A 20508-nucleotide genomic window follows, 5' to 3' on the forward strand; every position below is an offset into this window, starting at 1 on the left:
TTAAATAAAACGCGTTAAAAACTACTGCACATCTCTCAGCGGCGCGTCTTTGCTACGACTCGTTGCCAATGGTTACGGACTAGCCCGTCGTCTTGGTTGCAGTACGCATGCGCTTCAACGAAACGGTTGCCGAGTAACGCCGTGGCACGTGAGCTTTTTAAAGGAATTTCGAAAAACAAATAAACGACCGCCGCATTTCTTGCTCTAAAATCTGGTACATCTAGCTTTGTGTTGATGATTATAATAATCTTTTGGTCTAATTGAAATTTTTTAAGAGTATTGAGTAAACTATTCATTGATCAGTGTGTGTAAAGGTGTAAAGATATTTGTTTTAATTCTCATATAATTAATATTTGTGTGTGTGTGTGTGTGTGTGTGTGTGTGTGTGTGTGTGTGTGTGTGTGTGTGTGTGTGTGTGTGTGTGTGTGTGTAAGTGTGTTGATATGAGTGTCAAAATGAATGACGTGAGAAAAGTGTTGATGATGGTTGAAGAGAAGTTCCAGCGCTTTAAGCAGCAGCAGTTCACCTTCATCGCGGCGCTCGAGCGCTCCCGAGAGCACGCGCACCACCGGACACAACCGGTGTCTACTGTCAATGAGGTCAGCAAATAATAATAATAATAATAATAATAATAATAATAATAATAATAATAATAATTCTACAGTTTATACTCGTTTTTTATATTCAAAAACATTTTTAGAATAAAATGTATTTCTATTTATGCAATTAAATTGTAGAATATAATGTATTTTTATTTATATATTTAAATTGTAGAATAGAATGTATTTCTACTTGTGTATTTATTTTGTAGAATAGAATGTATTTTTATTTATGCAATTAAATTGTAGAATATAATGTATTTTTATTTATATATTTAAATTGTAGAATAGAATGTATTTCTATTTGTGAATTTATTTTGTAGAATAGAATGTATTTTTATTTATGCAGTTAAATTGTACAATAGATTGTATTTTTATTTATATATTTAATTGTAGAATAGAATGTATTTCTATACTCTACCGTTTACAATTTCCCTTCACTTGCACATCAAGTTTAAAATGCAATAAAATGTGTAATTCTGTGTTTAGGTGCAATGGTACATGACACAACACTGCAGCAATACCACAGACATGCAGATCTTCTCGCTCTTCCTGGACATCATGAACAATCTCAAGGATCTGTTTTATATGATTGAGTCTTTAGCGTCTGCTCGGAACTACGCCGGAGATGTTCTAAACAGCTACAGGAATGTTTTTAGTCCTGAATATAACTTCAGCCAGTTCCGGACACAGTTAAGAGACAATGCATGTATACATGTTAAGTTGGGAATAAAACCCTTGTGAGAGTCAAACTGATCCGCAACAAGGTGATGTGACACACCGAGACGTTATTCTCCAATAACATCACATTTAGTGTGTTTAGTGTTTAGTGCATTTAGTGATTAGATAGTGAGTGTAAATGAGTGTGAGTAAGTGAGTGAGTGAGTGTGAGTGAGTGAATGTGTGAGAGAGTGATCCCGGAGAAAAATCAAGACAATATCACCTTGTTCTAGCAGCCTGTCAGAAAACTTACTGATCTATACGAAACACTGACACTGGAGACTCCTTCCTCAGATTGGTGGTGTTGTCAGATATTCTGTGCCTTTTTATATTTTTTTCACAAGTTCCATGAAATAATATATTAGAAAGTTAATAAAAACACATCATTTCAATTACAACCAGAACAACAATCGGAGACCGTTATATTATAGAACGTTAATCAACACCGGATGACCAATCAGATTCAAGAGCCTCGTAGTATTAGAGCAAACAACAAATAATCAATGAACCGATCAGCTCGTTGATGGAGTTTATTGATTTAGTAATATTTAATGAGCTAAATGTTTATTTTGCTTCTTCATGGTACCATTTATCTCTTTGTCCTCTCTGCAGTTACCAATATAATGGGGTTAATCGTCTGAGTTGTGACGAAGCTCAAAACTACTACGGCGGTGTCATCAGCGTGATTCCTGTGATTCTGGATCTGCTTAAAGAAGCCATCACGGACCTGTCACAAGCTAGCAAAAAAATGGTTCCTGAGATGGAGAATACCACACCTGTGCAGCAAAGGGCTTCTAATAACGCACAGGTCAGGTCTGTGAAAAAAACATATGGATCCAGACGATCCTCCAAGTCTACACAGAAAGCTGCAGATGGATGGAAACCCTCAGATGGATGGAAACCTGCATGGAAGCCGCCAGGTCCCGGGAGAAAGTGAACAATTTTCTTCTACAATTTTAAAGTAAATCCATTTAAATAAAAACAGTACAAACAATTCAATGAGGTTCAAAACGATGAAAGCATTAATAAATTAAACGATGAAAGCACTAATAAATGAAACGATGAAAGCACTAATAAATGAAACGATGAAAGCAAAACATGCAAAACATATATTTTATTATTCCTGATCATAGCATAACGAGTAGAAATCCTTTTCTTTGTGTGCCTTCAGAATCAATACTTTTTTTTTTTCCTTGTCCCTGAGGACATCTGACTCCACTCCAGATTATTGTCAAATTGTACCATAGTTTCTCAGAACCACTGCAATTTGTCCTCTGGGGAAAGGAGAGATGTCCTTTTTTTGTTTTGTATCTTATTAAGGCATTTTGTGAACAACATTAAATCACACAGATGTCATTGAAAGCCATGTTGACAGCCGAGTACACTTCATTAAATTGAAATATAAGCTGCAGGATTTAAAATAGTGAGCAGGAGATTTGGGTCATCATGCATGCGTTCTGTGGTTGAACTGGTTTCTTGAACAAAGTCGGCAAAAAGTCTGAAAACTTTGTGATAATCTCTGCGTCGTCCTCGTCGTGTCAAAAGGTTCCTTCAGTCCTTGGTGAATTGTATTTTTTTGGGGTTTTTTTTTTGTTTTTTCTTTCAGTATTTCACATTTTTATTTAGCTGAAACCATGACAAGAGATCACAAAAGGTCCCTGATTCTGGCAAAAAATGATTGACAATCTTTTCAAAGAAGGACATCAATACGTGTGAGAGCTTAGATTTCATGTCATCAGCTGAGTTTTAGTGTATTTGTGATTGTATACTATACATTGCTACCATGAAACTTTCACATTTCACATATAATCCAAGCAGCGATGGATTTTTTTTTTTCTTTTCCCCCCCCGTTACACAACTGTGACTGAAATTCACTGAAGAGCCTGGCAGGGGCAAATCTGAGGCACTACCTCTATACAGGATGAACAGCAGCGGAGTTCGTGTTGTGTGACATCTCTAACTGAGCAGCAAAAAAAAAAAAAAAACACTACACCTTACATGCTTCAGAGCTGGTAATGAAGTGTAATGCTAAGAGAAGTATTGCACTAGGGTCTAACATTTATAAACCCAGAATTAAACTGATTTAATAAAAAATAAATTCTATAATTGTTTAACACTTGCTTCATCTTTTCCTAAAGGCGAAGCACCCCAAGCAAGGTTATGACATCGTCAACACTTTCTCACTTCCTCACATTCACACACTCGCACACACCGTCGTCTAGATCACAGCTGCATTTTTTTTTGCGAGTCTTTCACAGTTGTATCTGACTATTAGGGCTTGATTTGTTGATGCACGGTATTTTCAGTGCTTGATTCGTGAGGGAGAATAGAAAGAAGAAATTTCTAGGAGAAAAAAATTGCTTAAAGATATTTTCCATGTCATCCGTCTAACTAACTCGTGAAGACCCTTTGGCTTGGACAAATGTATACGATCCTATCATCTTATCGGGAAGTTACAAAAGCAAACACAGCAATTAAAGCAATACGTGTTCTACACACAATCCACACACACACACACACACACACACACAATGTAACCACCACTGCAGCATACTTTTACACACATCTGAAGCTAAAATGTCAATCAAGCGTTCCAATACAGGAATAAACCCAAATTGAACCGAGAACAAATGTATCTTTAGATGCGAACAGAAAAGTGCTCTTATTTCACACCATGGTGGTTACAAGCTTCGGCTGGATCGAGTTTAAAGCTACAATCAGTATGTTTTAGGTTCGGGTTTATTGAAATCTGAAGACTCAGCCCAAAAACAAACACAACCCCTAAAACCTAGTGATCCTATAGCTTTAAACCCTTGGTGTACACACACACATTTTTTTTGGCTGTTTTGTAATACAGTAGAGCTTTAAAAAAAATTTTTTTTTTTTTTTTTGCTAAAACAATGCAGTCCACTCTTGTTAAAATTAAGAGTGCTGCAGAGGTCAAAACATATTTACTCCATCATTCGGTCTAGTGTTGCAAGCAAATCTACAGTGGCAGTCCTGCAAACTCAACCAATCTCCTTTATGTCTTCTCCTGGTGCATCTCGTTGTAATCCATGATGTGCAGGTCCTGCTGTCTGCGCCTCTGGATGTTGTAAGTGCGAGCTCTGTGCCGATCCACAGGCGGGTGGACGGCTTCTTCCTCCGCCAGGCTCTGGGACACTGCGAGCTCTGAGCGTTTCTCAGCAAGCTCCGATCTCTGGTCATGAAGCCTGTGGCTGTGCTCCTCATCGTACGGACTCTTCGTCTTCTTCAGCAGCCCTTGGTTGTGCATTCCCAGGAAGCTTTCAGCCAAAGGAGAGTTGCAGGACAGGGCTGAAATGTCTTCTTCCTGACTACCGTTGGTCAGTGCAGAGGATAGCGGGGATCCAGGAGAGAGTGGTGACAGCTCGCCGTTCACACACACGTTAGAAGTTTCCTCTCTTTTCCTTGACTCTGGGGTTTGAGCTGAAGTGGAGGCGTTGCTGCCGTTCGGCCTGGAATAAAAAGAAAGTCGGGAATTTTTAAAAGGTACGTTTTCTAGATATTTCTTTTACAGATCCCTTGTGTAATGTCCCAGCCAAAATTTCTCACCATTGGTCTGCTCAAAATGTTTGTACTGGTGGTGCGTGGTGAAGATCAGCCTTCAATGTTTTTAATGACTTCCTTAACAGTATCATTAAAATTATTAGGAAATTATAAGTTATGCCTTGTCACATGGCCACAGCCTTCACAGGGGATCAGTCACAAAGTAACTAAAGTTAGATGAGGGAAATGGGCGGGGCTTACAACGTGTCACTTAATATCAGGACTCCAAAACACATGCGCACTTGTCAATCAATCCGGATTCATTGCTGTCCATTTTTATTGGTGGAAATAATGAGGGGGAAAAAAACGACCAACTCTTTGTGGATTTCTCGATTAAACTGCGGAGCAATATTAATTGGTTTTCACTTAATTAATTGGCAGGTCTGCATTCTGCTTTCACAAGGACATCTTGTTTTTTATTAAAAGCACCCACGTTGAAGTTCATACTCATAACCGGAGGCTGGCTTCAATCCTCCATGGAAAGGTTAAGAAAGATACGAAGAAGTAGAAGCAATTCTGTTATACGCAGCTTGGTAAAAAGATAGTGATCTGCTCACCTCTGGTTTAGAGGGCCGTCTGGTTCAGCTGCTCCTCCTGCTGGTGTGCTGTTTGAGATGCTGGCAAGCTCGAGCTGACTGTACAGCTGGAGCATCTCTGATTGTAGTGCCTGAGTCACATGCTTTTGAGCAAGATACCTGTTCTCAGAAGCTTGCAGCTGCCCTCTGAAAGAGAGAACAAACCAGCATAAATGTTGGAATAAGCAGAACAAATTAAACTCCATCTCAGCAGCACGTGTTCAAGCAGTGCTCAAGTACAAGGAAGCTAAGGCTTGTGATATCCACGACCAATAGTTACACAAGTTCACACCATATGTCAGAAGGTATGGTTGAGTGAGAAGCTAGTACTTGGCCTGATTTTTGACATTCTCCAGGAGTTTCTTCTGCTCCAGGATGAGGTGCTCCTTCTTGTTGAGCTGGGTCTCCAGGTCAGTGATGCGCTGCTGGGCTGCCTCCAACCTCTGGCTCTGCTGAATGGAGCTCTGTCTTAACCGCTCGGTCTCACGCGTGGAGCACATCTGCAGCATCTTCTGCTCCTAAAAACCAGACATACAAACAAAATGGAAAAAGAAAAACAGAAAAAAAAAAAAAAAAAAAAGAACAGAACATCTGACCCATGGCCAAAATATCATTATGTACATTATGGCCTATTTAGGACATTTCCTCAGTAACTGATGTTGCACTACCAATTTTCTGTATATACTTCAGTACCCAGAGTCTTAACCACTTGAGCCACCGCTTCACCATATTGTAACTGGTACAATGCTTATTTGCATTTATATTAAGTACTTTCTGGTAGATGCTACAAGGCATTTTCACTTTGTACCTGTATACTAATACTATCTATAGATAGTACCTGTACTACGGAATACTAGTGAAATAAACGCTGTTAGTTATATAAAAACCATGTTCGTGCTTACTTTACACGAGTCTGGTCCCAGGCGCTGGACTTCCTGCACAGACAGTTTATTGGCTTCACCCAGCAGTAACAACTGTTTGTTCAAAAAGGCCATCTGTTGCTCCAGGCTTTCACTGTTGTTGAGCTGCAATGTGTAGAAAACAACTGCTAAATCTATCGCTTTGTTAAAAAAGGGCATTATACTTTACACATGCACATACAGCTGATTTCAGGCCAGATTTTCCTCTTACCTTCATAGACAGCTGGCTGAGCAGGTGTCCTGTATTGCACACTTTGTTATTGGCTCTCTGCAGCTCTGCCTCCAGCTCACCCATTTTCTTCTTACTTTCCTGCAGGTCACTCTGACGAGGAATCAAATACTCTATGTTCACTATTTGAAAGACTTTTCCTAAAGCATGCTCAACAATCTCCAAACATGCCAAAGAGCAAAGACTCGTTTCCACTTCCCTAACGGCTCGATCACCGCAGGCACACGACTCTGTTATCTGCTTTTCCTACTGTTTTGCCCTGAGTGAATGTACTAACCTGTAGCTCCTGAGTTTTGGTACAGAAGTTGTTCCTCTCACGCTGGACCTTCTGGAGCTGGCTGTGGAGCTGCTGCACCTGCGCCTCTCCTTCCTGCTGCAGACGCTTGGAGCGTTCTTGCTCTTCCTGCAGACTCGCCCGTAGAGTCTGGATTTCCACTTCCTGCAGCCTCAGCTGGGCCTTCTGCATCATCATCACACACACACACACACACACTCCATAACATAGCAGCACGGAAAGATCTGACATGATACCCGTCAGCTGCCAACGTGATAAATATTCTCTTTGCTAATATCATTTTCAAATGTATTAATCCCTTCATTTATTTTTTAAACATGTGTAGATTCTTCACCATGGAGTTGTTCTGCTCCTCCAATGCAGTGGCGTTGATGACACGGCGGAGCAGGCGGCGGTTGCGCAGTGCGTGCTGCTCTCTTTTGTGCCGCTCATACAGCAGATGGTTGTGCAGGAGCAGCAACTGACTGCGCAAAAGCGTCAGCTCATCAGGGGCTCCTGAGCCTACGTGTGCAAAATAGAAACTCATCAATGCCACAAACCACTTCTTAACGTTTGGTTAATTAACTGTTCTCCGTGAGGTGTATCGATACACTGTGACAGGATGCAATACGATGCTGATGTGTAACTGTGGGAAAATGTGCGCTGTTTGAATACCAGAGATCCCAAACTTGGCCCGTCAGCTCCGGTTCACGACGTACGACATGTTTTATACGCTATATGCTTATATGACTGCATGAAAACAGTTAAAAATTTCTTTGGTAGCTTTCAAATGACACCATCGCCATGCCTATGTGACCTTTGGTGCCTGTTAACGAGGCTGTAGAAACTGGCCAGTTTAGCCGACTTGGAGCTCATTATGTTTTTGATGAATATTCTCACCTCATCAATTATAATTTTTTTTCTCCATTGAGATGTTGCACATTTCACGAATCCCCTATTCTACATATCCATCTTTAAAGTTCACCTAAAAAGAAATATTTTCTGCAGAGTATTTTAAAGGAAAGCTAAAAAACGAGCGGTGAAAAGGAAACGAATACAACCAAACAGGTAGGAAAGGACCCAAAAGACAGGTTGGAGGACAGATCTTCGCAGAGGCAGTTTATATATATTGTTACTAAATACCTTTTCTTTTAGTGCTATGATGTTTACCTCCAAGGTGTGGCTCGGCCGAGGGGTTTGACGAAGAAGGAGATCTGAAAGAAAGAAAATGTCAGTGATTTCTTTTATATTAGCGTTATTAGTTAGTTAAAAAAAAAAACAAAAAAAAACAATACAAGAAAAGTACAAGAAACTCTAGACACCTATAACCTTATTTACCTCTTTAACACTTTTTCATGAAGGTCATGGCCTTGCTCGATAAGACGATCCAGCACCTCTAGAGGAGACATAGCAGACAGATCCCCCACCTCCACCTCCTCTCTGCCAGCCTTCAGCTGAGCCTCTGCGATCTTCTTCTCCATGTACAGAGAGGCCAGCTTTGGCAAGGCCAGGTCGAAGAGATGCTCGTAGGGAAACGAGCCCTTAAACAACTCCAAGGAGGTGTCTTCAGCTGGGCTCAAGGAGTTCTCTATGGGAGTGAAACAGGGCCACATGTGCTGCTGCTCTGCTGCTTTTGTGGTGTTCACCACCCTGTCTGGGGTGGAGGCCAGATTATGAGGCAGGGTATAAATGCTGGGGTTTAAGTAGGGGGGTGCCTCAGTGGTGCTGGAAAAGGATGCGTCCGTGGCTGATGTGTGGAGGGAATCCAGTTTGCCCTGGGTTAGTGTCAGCAACTCTGCTGTGATGGCATCTGTAGTGTAAAAGAGGAGAACGATGTATGAAAATATATTATTACAGAAACTTTCCTCAACCTAGAACTGGTCAAGGTTTCTTTCAATAGATGATCACTTTTTTTTGAGATCGGAATTGATAATGGAATTTACTACCAATTTTTACAAGGATCCTAATACAAGGGCTTCAATGTTCTTTGTAAAAGTAGTAAAAGGAAGCAACGTATTGACAGTTTGTGTGTTTCCAAACTGCCTCTTGATGCATACTGACAGAACAGGACATTTCTAATGTTCCTAGGATATTTTCGTTATTTTCTTGAACATTTATCAACTGTTATAAACAATGTACTATTTTATATTAAATACATCCATCCATCTTCTACCGCTATAGTGAATACATTTAAATGGCAAAACAATTCAATTAGACTAAGGCCAAAAAATATCCTGTTCTTTTATTTAAACACTTACCTTCCTCTTTCTCTCTCTCCGTCCTCTTTACAAAGTCAGAGAGCTCAGTCAAAGAAAAAGGACTGATCCCATCACCCGTACCTGAGAAACACCACACTTCATAGTTTAAAATACCAGTCTGTATTCTGTACTGTAATGTAAATGCAACATGACTATTTAGCCAATAAATGAAAAATTACAATAAAAAACAAATTAAAAAAAAGACCATCCTTAACCGAATCCGCAGTATGCTCACCTGTGCCATTGATAGTTGCGTGGTTGCCTTTTTTAATCTCCTGATTTGTCTGGGCAAGTTCATGCAATGCAAGGATGTTCAAAAGAAAAGAGACGGAATTTAGATCATTCATAATGTTCGAATTTTTTTTTTTTTGGTTATTTCTACAAAGCGTAGGGATTTAAACAGGAATTATATCATTTGATAATATACCTTAGGAAGAGGGAGAGTAATGCTGGTGGGTTGGGCAGTGTGCTCGAGTTCTCCGGGGGGCAATAGGAGAGGGGAGGACCCTGAGGGTGTGGAGGCTGACGGAGTCCACTTCCCATCCACTGTGAAGAATACTCATGTTATACTCATCTTTTAATAGAACATGTATACAGTTCATAAATTGAGCGCTTCAGCTCCCTGACCTGGTGTGTTCGGGACACGCCCTAAGAAGTTCGAGGCACTGTGTGAGAGATCAGAGACGGTGGTGGGAGACATTCCTCTAGAGCTGGGAGGGGTACTCATCCCACACACAGAGGAAGGGCTCCACATGGCCTCCTTCATCCCTGAGGACTCTGCCTCAAGACCCTGTCAAAACAATCGCATATCACATCGCTAATTAGAATGGAGTTTGTCTGTGGTCTCAGATAATCAAACATCTCGCAATCAGCGTAGAAGTTTAACTCCTGAGCATCCAGGACGCGTTTCAGAGTAGGTTTAATTCTTTTTCTGCAATAAATACGTTTCTGCACGTCAACCTTTTTTCTATGAAACTTTCTTGTATTTTCAAACTTAGGATGAAATGATTTGAGGTGAGTTTTTTTATTTATGCTTTGTAGAATTTCAACCTAATTATACCAGTGGATTTGTGTGAGAGACTGAGTGTGTGAGTGCTCGGCAAGATGATCTACCTGTACACTGGGGGTCTGCAGGCCTGGGTGCTGAGTGACTGTCAGATGGGGTAATGAAAGGGAAAGGGACTGGCGAACTATAGCCATCGAGCTGAAAGATGAACTTCCTGTAAAGCCAAACAATGCAGAAGACTTTTTAAATCGTGTAAATTATTTTTTACCTGGTGAAAAAAAAAAAGAAAGCTGTAGAAATGAGTGCACGCTAACCATGTGTGCTTAGATCCGAGCAGGACCTGCTGCTGTCGATGGGGCGCCGTGGCACATGTTCAGGCAGAGATGAGTAGCCCTCCTCACAAGACGCTTCCTTGGGGTCCAGGGACACTTTGGCACATTCGATCACAATGTCGTGGGTCTCAAATCTCTTCCACCTGGAGCGAAGGAACAGAACACTTAACGACATGTTTGTATGTGGATCTCACTGATATATCATTCAGTCAGGCTCACCTAATCGGGTCAACTTCATAGTCTTTGGTTCCGGTAACCAGCTCTGGATGTATCCGCACATGCTCAAGCATCGGCTGATGGATGGAGAACCGATTGTGTATAAATGAAGAGCAACACATATTTTGCACATGTGGAATTTCATTGAAGCGTAATGGAGATTAATACAGGCGCAGTGAGCGCACACACACCTTAACTACTTCCTCAAAAGTGTCCACGTTCTCCTTCATGCTGTAGTGGGCGCGCAGGTAGGACACGAAGTTGCAGGGGTACATGCCATAGAGGCGGTGAAAGAACGAGTACACACTGGCGTGCAGATGAACTGCATACGCTCCCTGAGCATGGCCTAGATGATGAAAGAAATATTTATATTCACAACGTTTAGAGAAACCTTTTCTGTTCAGTACAGATTTAGTTTTGTATTTGTCTGCAGTTACGGAAAATTAAGTAAACAACACTGGACCATGTGCCTTTGGTTTGTTTACTGACATCACATACTTACTGTGGCACAACAGACTGTAGATGCTTGTGAGCTCTACACATAACTATATAGACACACACACCAGTATACACAAATATACTATAAATAGCTTTAGTGCTCTCAATGAACACTTTGAAAAAATGAAAAAATGTTTCAGATTTAGTTGGGAAGCCATATAGAACGTGGCTCGAAAAATTAGCAAGTGGGGACACAGAAGTCTCAGCCTCATACGTCATGCTTACAAACCATTGGCCGAACGTCTGATGACCAAAAAACTGGAAACACGTCAGGAGTTTCAATGTCAGCATCTGATAAGTTTTCCAGGAGACGAGTGCACCACATTTTTTTTAACGTTCTGCTTGTAAACCAAGTCGCCGTGACGCCGTCCTTCCCTCATGGAAAAAGGAAGCGATCGTGTTTACAACTGTGACAACAAGCATTTATGAGCATCAGCTAAACACCTGATTTTCCAAACTATGTGAAGTTCACGACACAGACTCATTCATTTGCAGGACGTTCTTAAATGAACGTCTTTTTTTTTAGGGACATCGACGTTACATTTTCAGACCCATGAATATGATGCTGAACAAAAACTGTGATCGCTGGCTTTACATTTCATTCAGATGCCCTCTTGGGGCCAATAAAAGCTGAGATGGAGTCCAGAACTTCTGCAATCAGTCTGAAGCACTGGCTACATGAGACTACACACACAGTGGTAGCTTTAAAAACAAAAAATTATTATCGCAGATTAAAGGCTTGTTATTAGACATTAGCATTTGAATTTTGACCTGGGTTTCTCTGATTCCAAGCTGCAAGTCGTCCGAAGATGTCGAAAAACTCAAACAGGAGCTGTTTGCTGGTCTGTTGTATCATGGGTAACAGGATGACTAACACCAACACTCCAGTTATAAGAACCACAACATCTGACTCAGTCTGTTGATAGAAAAACACAAAGCAGGGAAAGAGAAAAAAACTGTTAGAAAGCAACACAGCTAAAAAGAAACACAACTAGAATCTAAATAGATCAAGACTAAAATACATTTTCATGACAGACACACACACTGAGCTGTAGCTTATGGATTTTTGTATTTTGTAACACATGTTCAAGTCTCCAGATTAAAATTCACCCTCTATATCTTGGATAGATCACCAGTTCAAATTTAGTCTTGCTTGGATGCCTTTTCACTCAGTACCTTGAGGCATTTGAGTAGTGAAGCAAGCAGAGGGAAGCGAGTGATCTTGTGAATCCATGACGGCTGCTTGCGTACAACATGACCGAGGAGGTTGAGGGTTGGGAGCCTGCTGCTCGGCTTGGCCATGCACTCGTTCATCTTGTCTAAGAGGTGCTTGTGGGAGAAGGCACACATGACGATTAATGCAGAAACTAGGCTTTTAATTTAACGTGGCAAAGCAGTCTTTTCAGTTGAACAGTAAAGACTATGTTCTCACCTTGTCATGAGGCTCCCTGACAGAGGACAGAAGATCCACAGCCTGAGGAGAGCTGGTGTCCAGATAATAATCCACAAGGCCATTGAGAAGCACAGATCCTTTATCTGACACCAATATCGACAAGTCAGACATTGCAAAAACTCAACGTACAAAGTCTTACCATACAGTCAGATACATTCACAATATAATACAATATAATAAGTAGCTATACAGCTGATAGCTGGAGATGATGATATATCAACATTGAGGTAAATTGCATAATGCAATTTTATTGTATTACAAACTCACACTAATCTCAGACCATTTTTTTTAAAGCAGCACTTATTTTGCCTGCAGTTTGTTAAAAAATAATCTCTCTCTCATTAGGGATATTGTTTATTAAATACATGTCTTGAATGCAAAAGGATCACTGTAGTACTGTAACTGAGCTAATATTATCCGGATGACATCATTACATTTCATCAGGCGCTTCGTGAAACAACCACTTCAAAAGGTTTTACTGTTATTGTAGCCATAACCAAACCATTAAGAGTTAAGCATTAAAAGCTGCCAGTTGTGTAATGTTAGAGCCATGTAAGCAAGAATTGTCTGTAACTGGATTGTCATTAATATTAGTTGGATAACGTGATTTGTGTGTGATATTATGGTCGCTATATATGTCATCTGCTGTGGGAATGTGGTAGTTCAGTGGTTAAGGTTGTTGGACTACTGATCGGAAGGTCGTGAGCTCAAATCCCAGGTCCACCATGCTGGGCCCTTGAACAAGACCCTTTGAAAGTGTGCCAGAAAGTGTGTAAGAATGCAAAAGTAGTGCACTGTATATCTAACCAAAGTGTGAAGCGTGTGCAAGAAGCTGCGTGGTGAGAGTTCACGTGGTGTGAAGGTGACAAACCTGTACTAAGGTTCTCCTGTAGAACACTTCTGACCTGCTCCAGCGCATGCAGATCTGTGGATTCCAGAAGCATGAGGAGATCGAAGACATTTGGCTGGTCCTTGGCCATGTTAGTGCAGGACAGATGGCAGGACTACAGGCTTTGTCACAGTGGGTCCTAAGGCTCAGTTGGGTCAACATGGATTGCCTGGGTGAAACATGTCGATTCAGCTTTATGCATGAGAGCTGTGCATGCAACGAGGTGATGTGTTCTGATCAAAACAACTGTACTATACTGTACTGTACTGCATGGAGCTAACGTTAGTTATAGTTAACGTTACTGTTGTTTGTTTTTGTTTGTTTGTTAGTTAGTTAGTTAGTTATAACACCGCTATATCTGCAACTACACCGCATTACGTGACCAAACACGACAGTAAAACAGACATTACGATATTGTGTTAAAAACAAAACACTTTAAACCCCCTGCCTGAGAATCCAGCATAGCGGTTGACTGACAGCAACATCCCAGCTAATGCTAAACGTTAGCAAGTCGGCTAACAAGCTGAAAACATCTCGTTTAGCTCGGACTAACAGCAATGACACGTTGTCACCTCAAACACTTCCAACAACCTAAAATATCTTCCGCACAGCGCATCAGGTTACAACTCGAAAGCAGGTTTATAACAGTCTATTTTATTACCTTTTAAAAAGCCTGGACCTTAAACGCTGCCGCCATCTTGGACGCCTCACGACCTGCAGTGTAGCGCCGTCGCCGCGGAGGAAAAATAGTCCCTCAGAGATTTCGTAATAAGTCCAAGTGCACACACACAAAGTCTAGCGATTTACAACTAGCGGTCGTTCACAGTGTTTACCGTCACTGTCTCGCAATACCAGTGCAATTATAGCGAGAGCAAATCTAAAGGTAAAGAATGGAGCGGAGTTCAACCTGACAGGAGCCGAGTGCGCATGCGCCGATTTAAAAACAAATGACGTCATAATGTTTATTCATCACCTGCAGGCTCGATAGGTAACCTGATGATTACATAATATATATATAATAGATGTTTAGTCAGATTTCATTTCAGCGCTTGATCCTTTACAGATATAGATACAGTGATATACCTGTGCAGATATACATATTCATACATATTCTTTAAAGGAAAAACCTGAATAAATGATTAATAGTTATTATTGGTTTATAGTGAAATATGTAAGAAGTTAGCAGTTGTTTGTTGTGGTGATATAACAAAGTGAAAGTGGTTAAAACATTGGAGAAGCTCAGTGGTTAAGACCTTGGACTTCTGGTTGGAGTTCAAAATCCTAATACTGCCAAAAATGCTCCTGCTGGACCATGGAGCAAGGTCCCTCAACTGCTCAGGTGGATAAAGGGGTGTATAAGGGTGTCTGCCAAAATGCAGTAAATATAAAATGTTAGCTTAGTTACAGTCAGTGCCGGAACTAGAGTTTTATACATGGGGTGGCCAGGTGATTTCCAAGGCAACTTTAGGGGGTCCACAGACTATGACACAAATTACCCTAACAAGGAGCATGGATGAATCCCATAATTGCTCATTAGAGGTAGAATATATCTCTATATTCTATATATAAGTCAAACAAAGAGTTCTTTTGATAGGTGAAATGAGATGTCAGTCAGCATCAAACTTCCACTGCTATCAAATAAAAATTCGGGGTGGCACCTGGGGTGGCCAATCAGATGTCAGGAGTGTTCAGTGCCACCCCGGACACCCCTCTGGCTCTGCCACTGGTTACAAAAGAGCAACCTTAACCCTAAACAATAACTCATGCTGTTAGTTTCTTAGAAGGTGTTAAAGTGAAGTTGAAGGTTTGGGTACTGACCTGATTGAGCAGAATGTACAGATGAGAAGGTAAATAAGCTTGACTGAACAAATGACTAAAGCACTGCTGCATCAGTGATGGACCAAAGACTAAATACCACTTTACTGCTGTCAGCATTAATTGAATTTTGTGTAAGAAAAAAGTAAAAAAAAAAAAAAAAAGCAAAGCATTGATAAAATAAGTTAAAGTAATAAATAACAAAACTATCTGTAATTTGTCTGTTGATATTTTGTATACTCTTCATATTTTCAACATCAACATTTTCCTCCATGTTTTTGTTCCTTGGTGAACGATGCAGTAATTTTTTTATCATTAAATGAATCAGTGTGTGATTTTAACAATATATATATGACATGTGTTCATATTCACATGCATCTCTGTACCATATTCAGCTACTACCTCTGTTTTTAATATATTTATTTCTTCTTTAAATTGTAACTACTTTGCATCTGATTTTTGGGGGAAAAAAGCATTTTCCTACAAGTCACACCGTGTATGATTGTGTGTCACCAATAAAATTTGAATTTGAAAATAAAATCGATTTTTACTCACAGAATCATTTAGTTTTATGTTAGAATTAAAATGTAACACTGAAGACAAACTGTTACAAGTAATGCATAAGCAAGAAATTTAGTCTGCAGAGGAACGTTCATTTCAGAAAAGACTGTGTCATGGCGTGTGTCATCTTTCAGACTCTTTTCAGACTCTTTCAGTCAAGAAAACTGGCCAGATCTAAAACGTCTTAGAACAGCTTGATCGAGTGGCTCTCTGATACATAGATGTGCATGCATTGTCTATAGAATCAGAAGACTAAGAATCAGAAAGAGCTTTATTGCCAGGTATGTTTTCACATACGAGGAATTTGTTTTATTGTAACAGAATGACATACAATATAGACAATTTGTATTTACAAATGTACATACAAAATTGATAAATAGATCCATTAGTTTGATTCATTTCAGCTGCGTTCAGATCAGTGATCTGTAGCTCTCAAAATAGAAATACAGGCTGTGCCGCAAAATTCAACGCCTTGTCTGAGGGTGTATGGTGCTTCATATTTTATAGGATTTTGCCAAATGCCTGCACCACAGCTAGGTGGTGCTATAAAATTCACTTCAATTCTATTTCAGTTTACAGCCCATGCTGTGAATCCTGTTTTGAAGCATAGTCTAGCATTTGGATCTCTCATTTGTATTTGCAGAAGATTTTCTCCTAGCTCACTCCAGCACATTATTTCATAACCCTGCCAGTGTTGTGTGTGTCTTTTTGCAGTGATTTGTGTAGGCAGTCATTTCTTTTCTGGCAGGGATTTATCTTTAATTAACCAGAAAGCCACCAAAGCGTATGTTGTACTCTCCCACACAGCACTGAGCTGAGCTGTGAGTAGTTCGAAACTTGCCAGCAGGAAATTACATTGAAATTGCTCAGTGATTCCTGTTGGAAACGACCATATGTACTACTTCTGATAGATACTAGTGAATCACAATGACATTCAATTCGATTACATTGTATAGCACTTTTAACATCGGGCAACGGATGATGAGGAGGAAAAACTCCCTGAGACGATATGATGAAGAAATCTTGATCTGTGTGACACCAGAGAGTGAGATTATAAATCATTTCCCTTCTATAATTGTGTACTATTTGGTCAAAGAGTGCAATGGCATAACCAGGATCAATCTAATTTTAACATGAAGTCTGTCTTGTTGAAGTTATCAACTGTTCACTTATAGGAAAATGTCTTATTTTATTATTTAAATGTCTTATTTAATTCGACCATCATATGATTATCATCAGCAAGATAATATGTATCATTATCAGACATTACTCTCACATTCAGTTAGTTAGTAGTGTGTACTCAATAACTTATAAGAGCATATGGCCAAGCATTTTTCACTTGCCTGGGAAAGGAGTGACAAGGCATTGCCAATTTATTAGGCAAGGCTTTCTGATTCAATCCTGAGCTCTGATGAGTTTCATGTGGTGTTTCTTCCAGGTTCTCTGGTTTTCTCTTCCCTCCCAAAAATATATATCAGTAAATCTAATTTCAACAATACAACTAAAACTAACCCTAACCGTAACCCAGTACGTATTACCACAACATATCTGGGTTTCCTTAGATAGTCTTCAGTTCCCCTGCAGCCCTGACAAAGAAGGTTTGGTCTAAAGGTATGTTTTAATTAGTTTGAATATTAAAATAATACATGCATAGTGATAATACAGAAATAACTGGTGTAAAATTCCATTCTCATACAAAATCATATGATGTACAAAGGGTTTTCTTTTCTTTGTACAATCCATATTGTCCCAGAAAGGTCTTTATTATTTTATTTATTTAATTCTTTTGTTCATGTTTTATTTCTTGCTACTCTGCAGACCTGTGTTTAGCTTGTAGTGAATGTCCATGAGGTGGAGCTGTTTCTCTGAATCAGCTGCCTTCCTCAAGGTCACCTCCTCTTAGTCTCTCTCTCTCTCTCTCTCTCTCTCTCTCTCTCTCTCTCTCTCTCTCTCTCTCTCTCTCTCTCACTCACTCTCTGTCATTCTTTCTCTCTGTCTCTCTCTCTCTCTCTCTCTCTCTCTCTCACACACACACACACATGCACACACACACACACACACACACACACACACACACACACACACACACACACACACACACACACGCACACACACACGCACACACACACGCACACACACACGCACACACACACACACACACACACACACACACACACACACACACACACACACACACACACACACACACACACACACACACACACACACACAAATCTTATCCATGATCACCTACCTGTAAGTCCTAGCATACATCATAACTGCAATATCAAGAATAGATTACATTCGGAGCGTACTTTCTTTCAGAATGAGTCCCAATTTTTAATTAATATGTTATAATGTTTAATTTAAAAAAACAGTGAAAGTTTTTCTATGTTTTATTGAATGCACCACATCTGTCCTGTCCTTATGAAGCATTCTCCAGAAAAGCTTTGGGTTTGCACAGGAATCTATTTACAGTAAAGAGAAGGTGTTTGTGCCAGGCGTTATGAAGACAAAGCTTCAGCTGAGTTTCCTCCTTTCCAGGACTAATGCTAAAGGAATGACACGACCCATGATTGTCTTTTGTCTTGCTAGACAATCGAGAAACAGCCTCCTCGTTAGATGCACTCAGGAATAATTAAACAGTCTTTCGGGTTTAGCCTATACACAGGGTGGAGCAGTTTAAATTAAGCATGCAGTGAACATATGCTACAAGAAACAATCAAGCATACTTATGCAAAGTAGGAGGCTTTCTTTTTTCTCTCTCAACTGCATGCAGTAGTGCTTTAACCCCCTATGCACTTAATTATTATTATTATTATTATTATTATTATTATTATTATTATTATTATTATTATTATTATTATTATTATTATTATTATTATTATTATTATTATTATTATTATTATTATTATTATTATTATTATTATTATTATTATTATTATTATTATGTACAATACATCAGCCCCTAAAGATTACTTCTAAATCTGCCCCATACCTCTTCTACAGTAATCATTATGCAAATTAGAAGCAATGTAATGCATTAGAAATTCACCTATGCAAAATAGTCCCACTGCGCTAGCTATGAATAGATCTGCAAGTTGCTGAAGCCATACAGGGAGCGAAGGCATGTAGCTTGATTGAAGCTGACACTTTGAGAGCTGGGACTCAATTTGAAAATGATTGTGCACGTATCATTTATTTTATTGGAAGCTGGAAGCATCTCAGGGCTGGAACGACGAAGCTGCTATCTTTTCTTATCTTTGCCTCAGATTTTTCTGGAAGAGGCTTACAAAGAAAAGAGGGGAAAAAATTCAAATGAATGCACAAATGATGCACGGAGACCTGTCTCGACAGATAATGAAGTGGAAGAAAAAAGGCAAAGTGATAGCCTTGGATGTCGCTGTACATTGACAGCCCTACTGATGCCATGTCTTCAGCCCTCCATGACTAATATGAAGTACACAAGCACAAATGCACTTGTGCATACTTGTTTTGTATGACTAATCTACCTTCCATCTGTGCATGTGCATTTTATCCTGCATGAACAGTATTCCCAAGATCTCATCTGTACACCATTGTCAGTATTGATTATGCAATCAGGTAATAAGTAAGGTTTGGAGGACAGAATGGCTGACAGCTGGTATTGTGTGGATTATTGCTGCACCAAGGGGATTGTGGGATGAAGGATTGAAAGAACAGGTCATCAAAATTCCACCCATGTCTGACTTTAGCTAGATTTTTCTCTCTGTGGTTGTGGTGTGATGCATTCCTGACCACAAGTAACTACTGAGGTCATCAGATTGCAACGCCCAAAAATATCTTCTGGCAATTGATTACAAATGAATTTTTATTTGATTATTTATTTATTTTAATTAATTGTAGATCTGAACATTGCATTTAAAATCCATGTTATAGTAAACCTTTCTCCTTAATAGGGACCAGAGGCTGATTCATAATACTAAGTTAGTCTGGTTGAGAGAGATAGAGAGAGAAAAAGAGAAACACGGGGATGCTTGTTTCCTTGGTAACGAGGGTCTCTGTGATATTTTTTTTTGCGCGCTGCCGCGGTATATCCGCGTTCTCGTGTCGAGTGATGGACGAAGCGCGGCTTTTATTGATTTCTTTTGAATGTGTAAAAAAGAAGAAAAAAAAGCCATGTCCGTCCATAATATACTTGATTAATGGTACATGCTTGGGGGCAAATGCCTTATTTATTGAAATGGCAGATTAAATGAATCACAAAATTGATAGATAGAAGGTGTTGCTAAGAGGCTGGATATTTTTAAACACTAAAAAAAGCTTTAGATACAGTATATTGGGGTGAAAACTGAGGTTGACTTCCATGATCTAGGGACAAACTAGCCATGGCACGGACTGACGTTACTTGGGAAGGGATGTGAATTAATTTAAAATGAAGCACGATATTCTGATGACAGGATAAGAATACCGACAGAGAATTTAATACTGACAGTATCTTAACAGTACCAGTGTGACATGGGCGCGCACACTCACTGGTAAGCAGGAAAGCTGTTGGGTTCATGATTTATAAAGCGTACGCGTTAATCAGGCGGAATCTGAGCGGGAGCGCGCATC

The 20508-nt window shown here is 39.8% G+C and overlaps 3 protein-coding genes across 10 annotated transcripts in view; 2 read left to right on the forward strand and 1 right to left on the reverse strand.

The window, feature by feature from the left end:
* The first annotated feature begins 16 nt into the window (after positions 1-16).
* On the forward strand, positions 17-2416 carry spaca9 (sperm acrosome associated 9). 2 transcript variants are annotated; one of them, XM_027162793.2, is made up of 4 exons: positions 17-148; positions 435-599; positions 1089-1291; positions 1932-2416. In XM_027162793.2, exons 2-4 carry the CDS (start codon positions 444-446, stop codon positions 2254-2256), a joined length of 684 nt encoding a protein of 227 aa, XP_027018594.1. In that variant the 5' UTR covers positions 17-148; positions 435-443; the 3' UTR covers positions 2257-2416. The 2 variants fall into 2 exon arrangements, with proteins under 2 accessions (XP_027018594.1, XP_027018592.1); XM_027162791.2 differs by having other exon boundaries at positions 72-214.
* A 2-nt stretch (positions 2417-2418) lies between these two features.
* Positions 2419-14459, reverse strand: tsc1a (TSC complex subunit 1a). 4 transcript variants are annotated; one of them, XM_027162785.2, is made up of 22 exons: positions 14198-14459; positions 13519-13705; positions 12627-12730; positions 12371-12523; positions 11966-12110; positions 10888-11042; positions 10700-10773; positions 10463-10623; positions 10256-10362; positions 9770-9932; positions 9570-9688; positions 9378-9426; positions 9143-9223; positions 8223-8694; positions 8028-8098; positions 7240-7406; positions 6888-7070; positions 6593-6703; positions 6364-6486; positions 5792-5979; positions 5444-5608; positions 2419-4795 (listed from the first exon to the last, which is right to left on the reverse strand). In XM_027162785.2, the coding sequence occupies exons 2-22, from the start codon at positions 13625-13627 to the stop codon at positions 4342-4344; spliced, it is 3354 nt and encodes a 1117-aa protein (XP_027018586.2). In that variant the 5' UTR covers positions 13628-13705; positions 14198-14459; the 3' UTR covers positions 2419-4341. The 4 variants fall into 4 exon arrangements, with proteins under 4 accessions (XP_027018586.2, XP_027018587.2, XP_047674312.1 ...); XM_027162786.2 differs by having other exon boundaries at positions 8055-8098; positions 14198-14458; XM_047818356.1 differs by lacking the exon at positions 14198-14459 and adding an exon at positions 13985-14151.
* A 5824-nt stretch (positions 14460-20283) lies between these two features.
* grin1b (glutamate receptor, ionotropic, N-methyl D-aspartate 1b) overlaps positions 20284-20508 on the forward strand; it is a 32672-nt gene continuing 32447 nt past the window's right edge. Inside the window, exon 1 of one of the 4 annotated variants that reach the window (XM_027162936.2) lies at positions 20284-20508. This exon is cut by the window's right edge and continues 750 nt beyond it. The gene's annotated coding sequence lies outside the window, so the exon portion shown is untranslated. The other 3 variants (XM_027162937.2, XM_027162938.2, XM_027162939.2) reach the window with 3 other exon arrangements.

This window comes from Tachysurus fulvidraco, chromosome 9, assembly GCF_022655615.1.
Source record: "Tachysurus fulvidraco isolate hzauxx_2018 chromosome 9, HZAU_PFXX_2.0, whole genome shotgun sequence".
Classification (NCBI taxonomy): domain Eukaryota; kingdom Metazoa; phylum Chordata; class Actinopteri; order Siluriformes; family Bagridae; genus Tachysurus; species Tachysurus fulvidraco.

Bases quoted from the DNA above. Each gene is read 5' to 3' on its own strand.
- tsc1a (XM_027162785.2), bottom strand. From the start codon at position 13,627: ATGGCCAAGGACCAGCCAAATGTCTTCGATCTCCTCATGCTTCTGGAA. The intron at 8,695-9,142 runs GTAAGTGTTTAA...TTTACACTACAG, and splicing joins GGAGAGAGAGAAAGAGGAAG to ATGCCATCACAGCAGAGTTG. The intron at 7,407-8,027 runs GTATTTAGTAAC...TTGCACACGTAG, and splicing joins TCATAGCACTAAAAGAAAAG to GCTCAGGAGCCCCTGATGAG.
- spaca9 (XM_027162793.2), top strand. From the start codon at position 444: ATGAGTGTCAAAATGAATGACGTGAGAAAAGTGTTGATGATGGTTGAA. The intron at 600-1,088 runs GTCAGCAAATAA...TTCTGTGTTTAG, and splicing joins CGGTGTCTACTGTCAATGAG to GTGCAATGGTACATGACACA. The intron at 1,292-1,931 runs GTTAAGAGACAA...TCCTCTCTGCAG, and splicing joins TTCAGCCAGTTCCGGACACA to TTACCAATATAATGGGGTTA.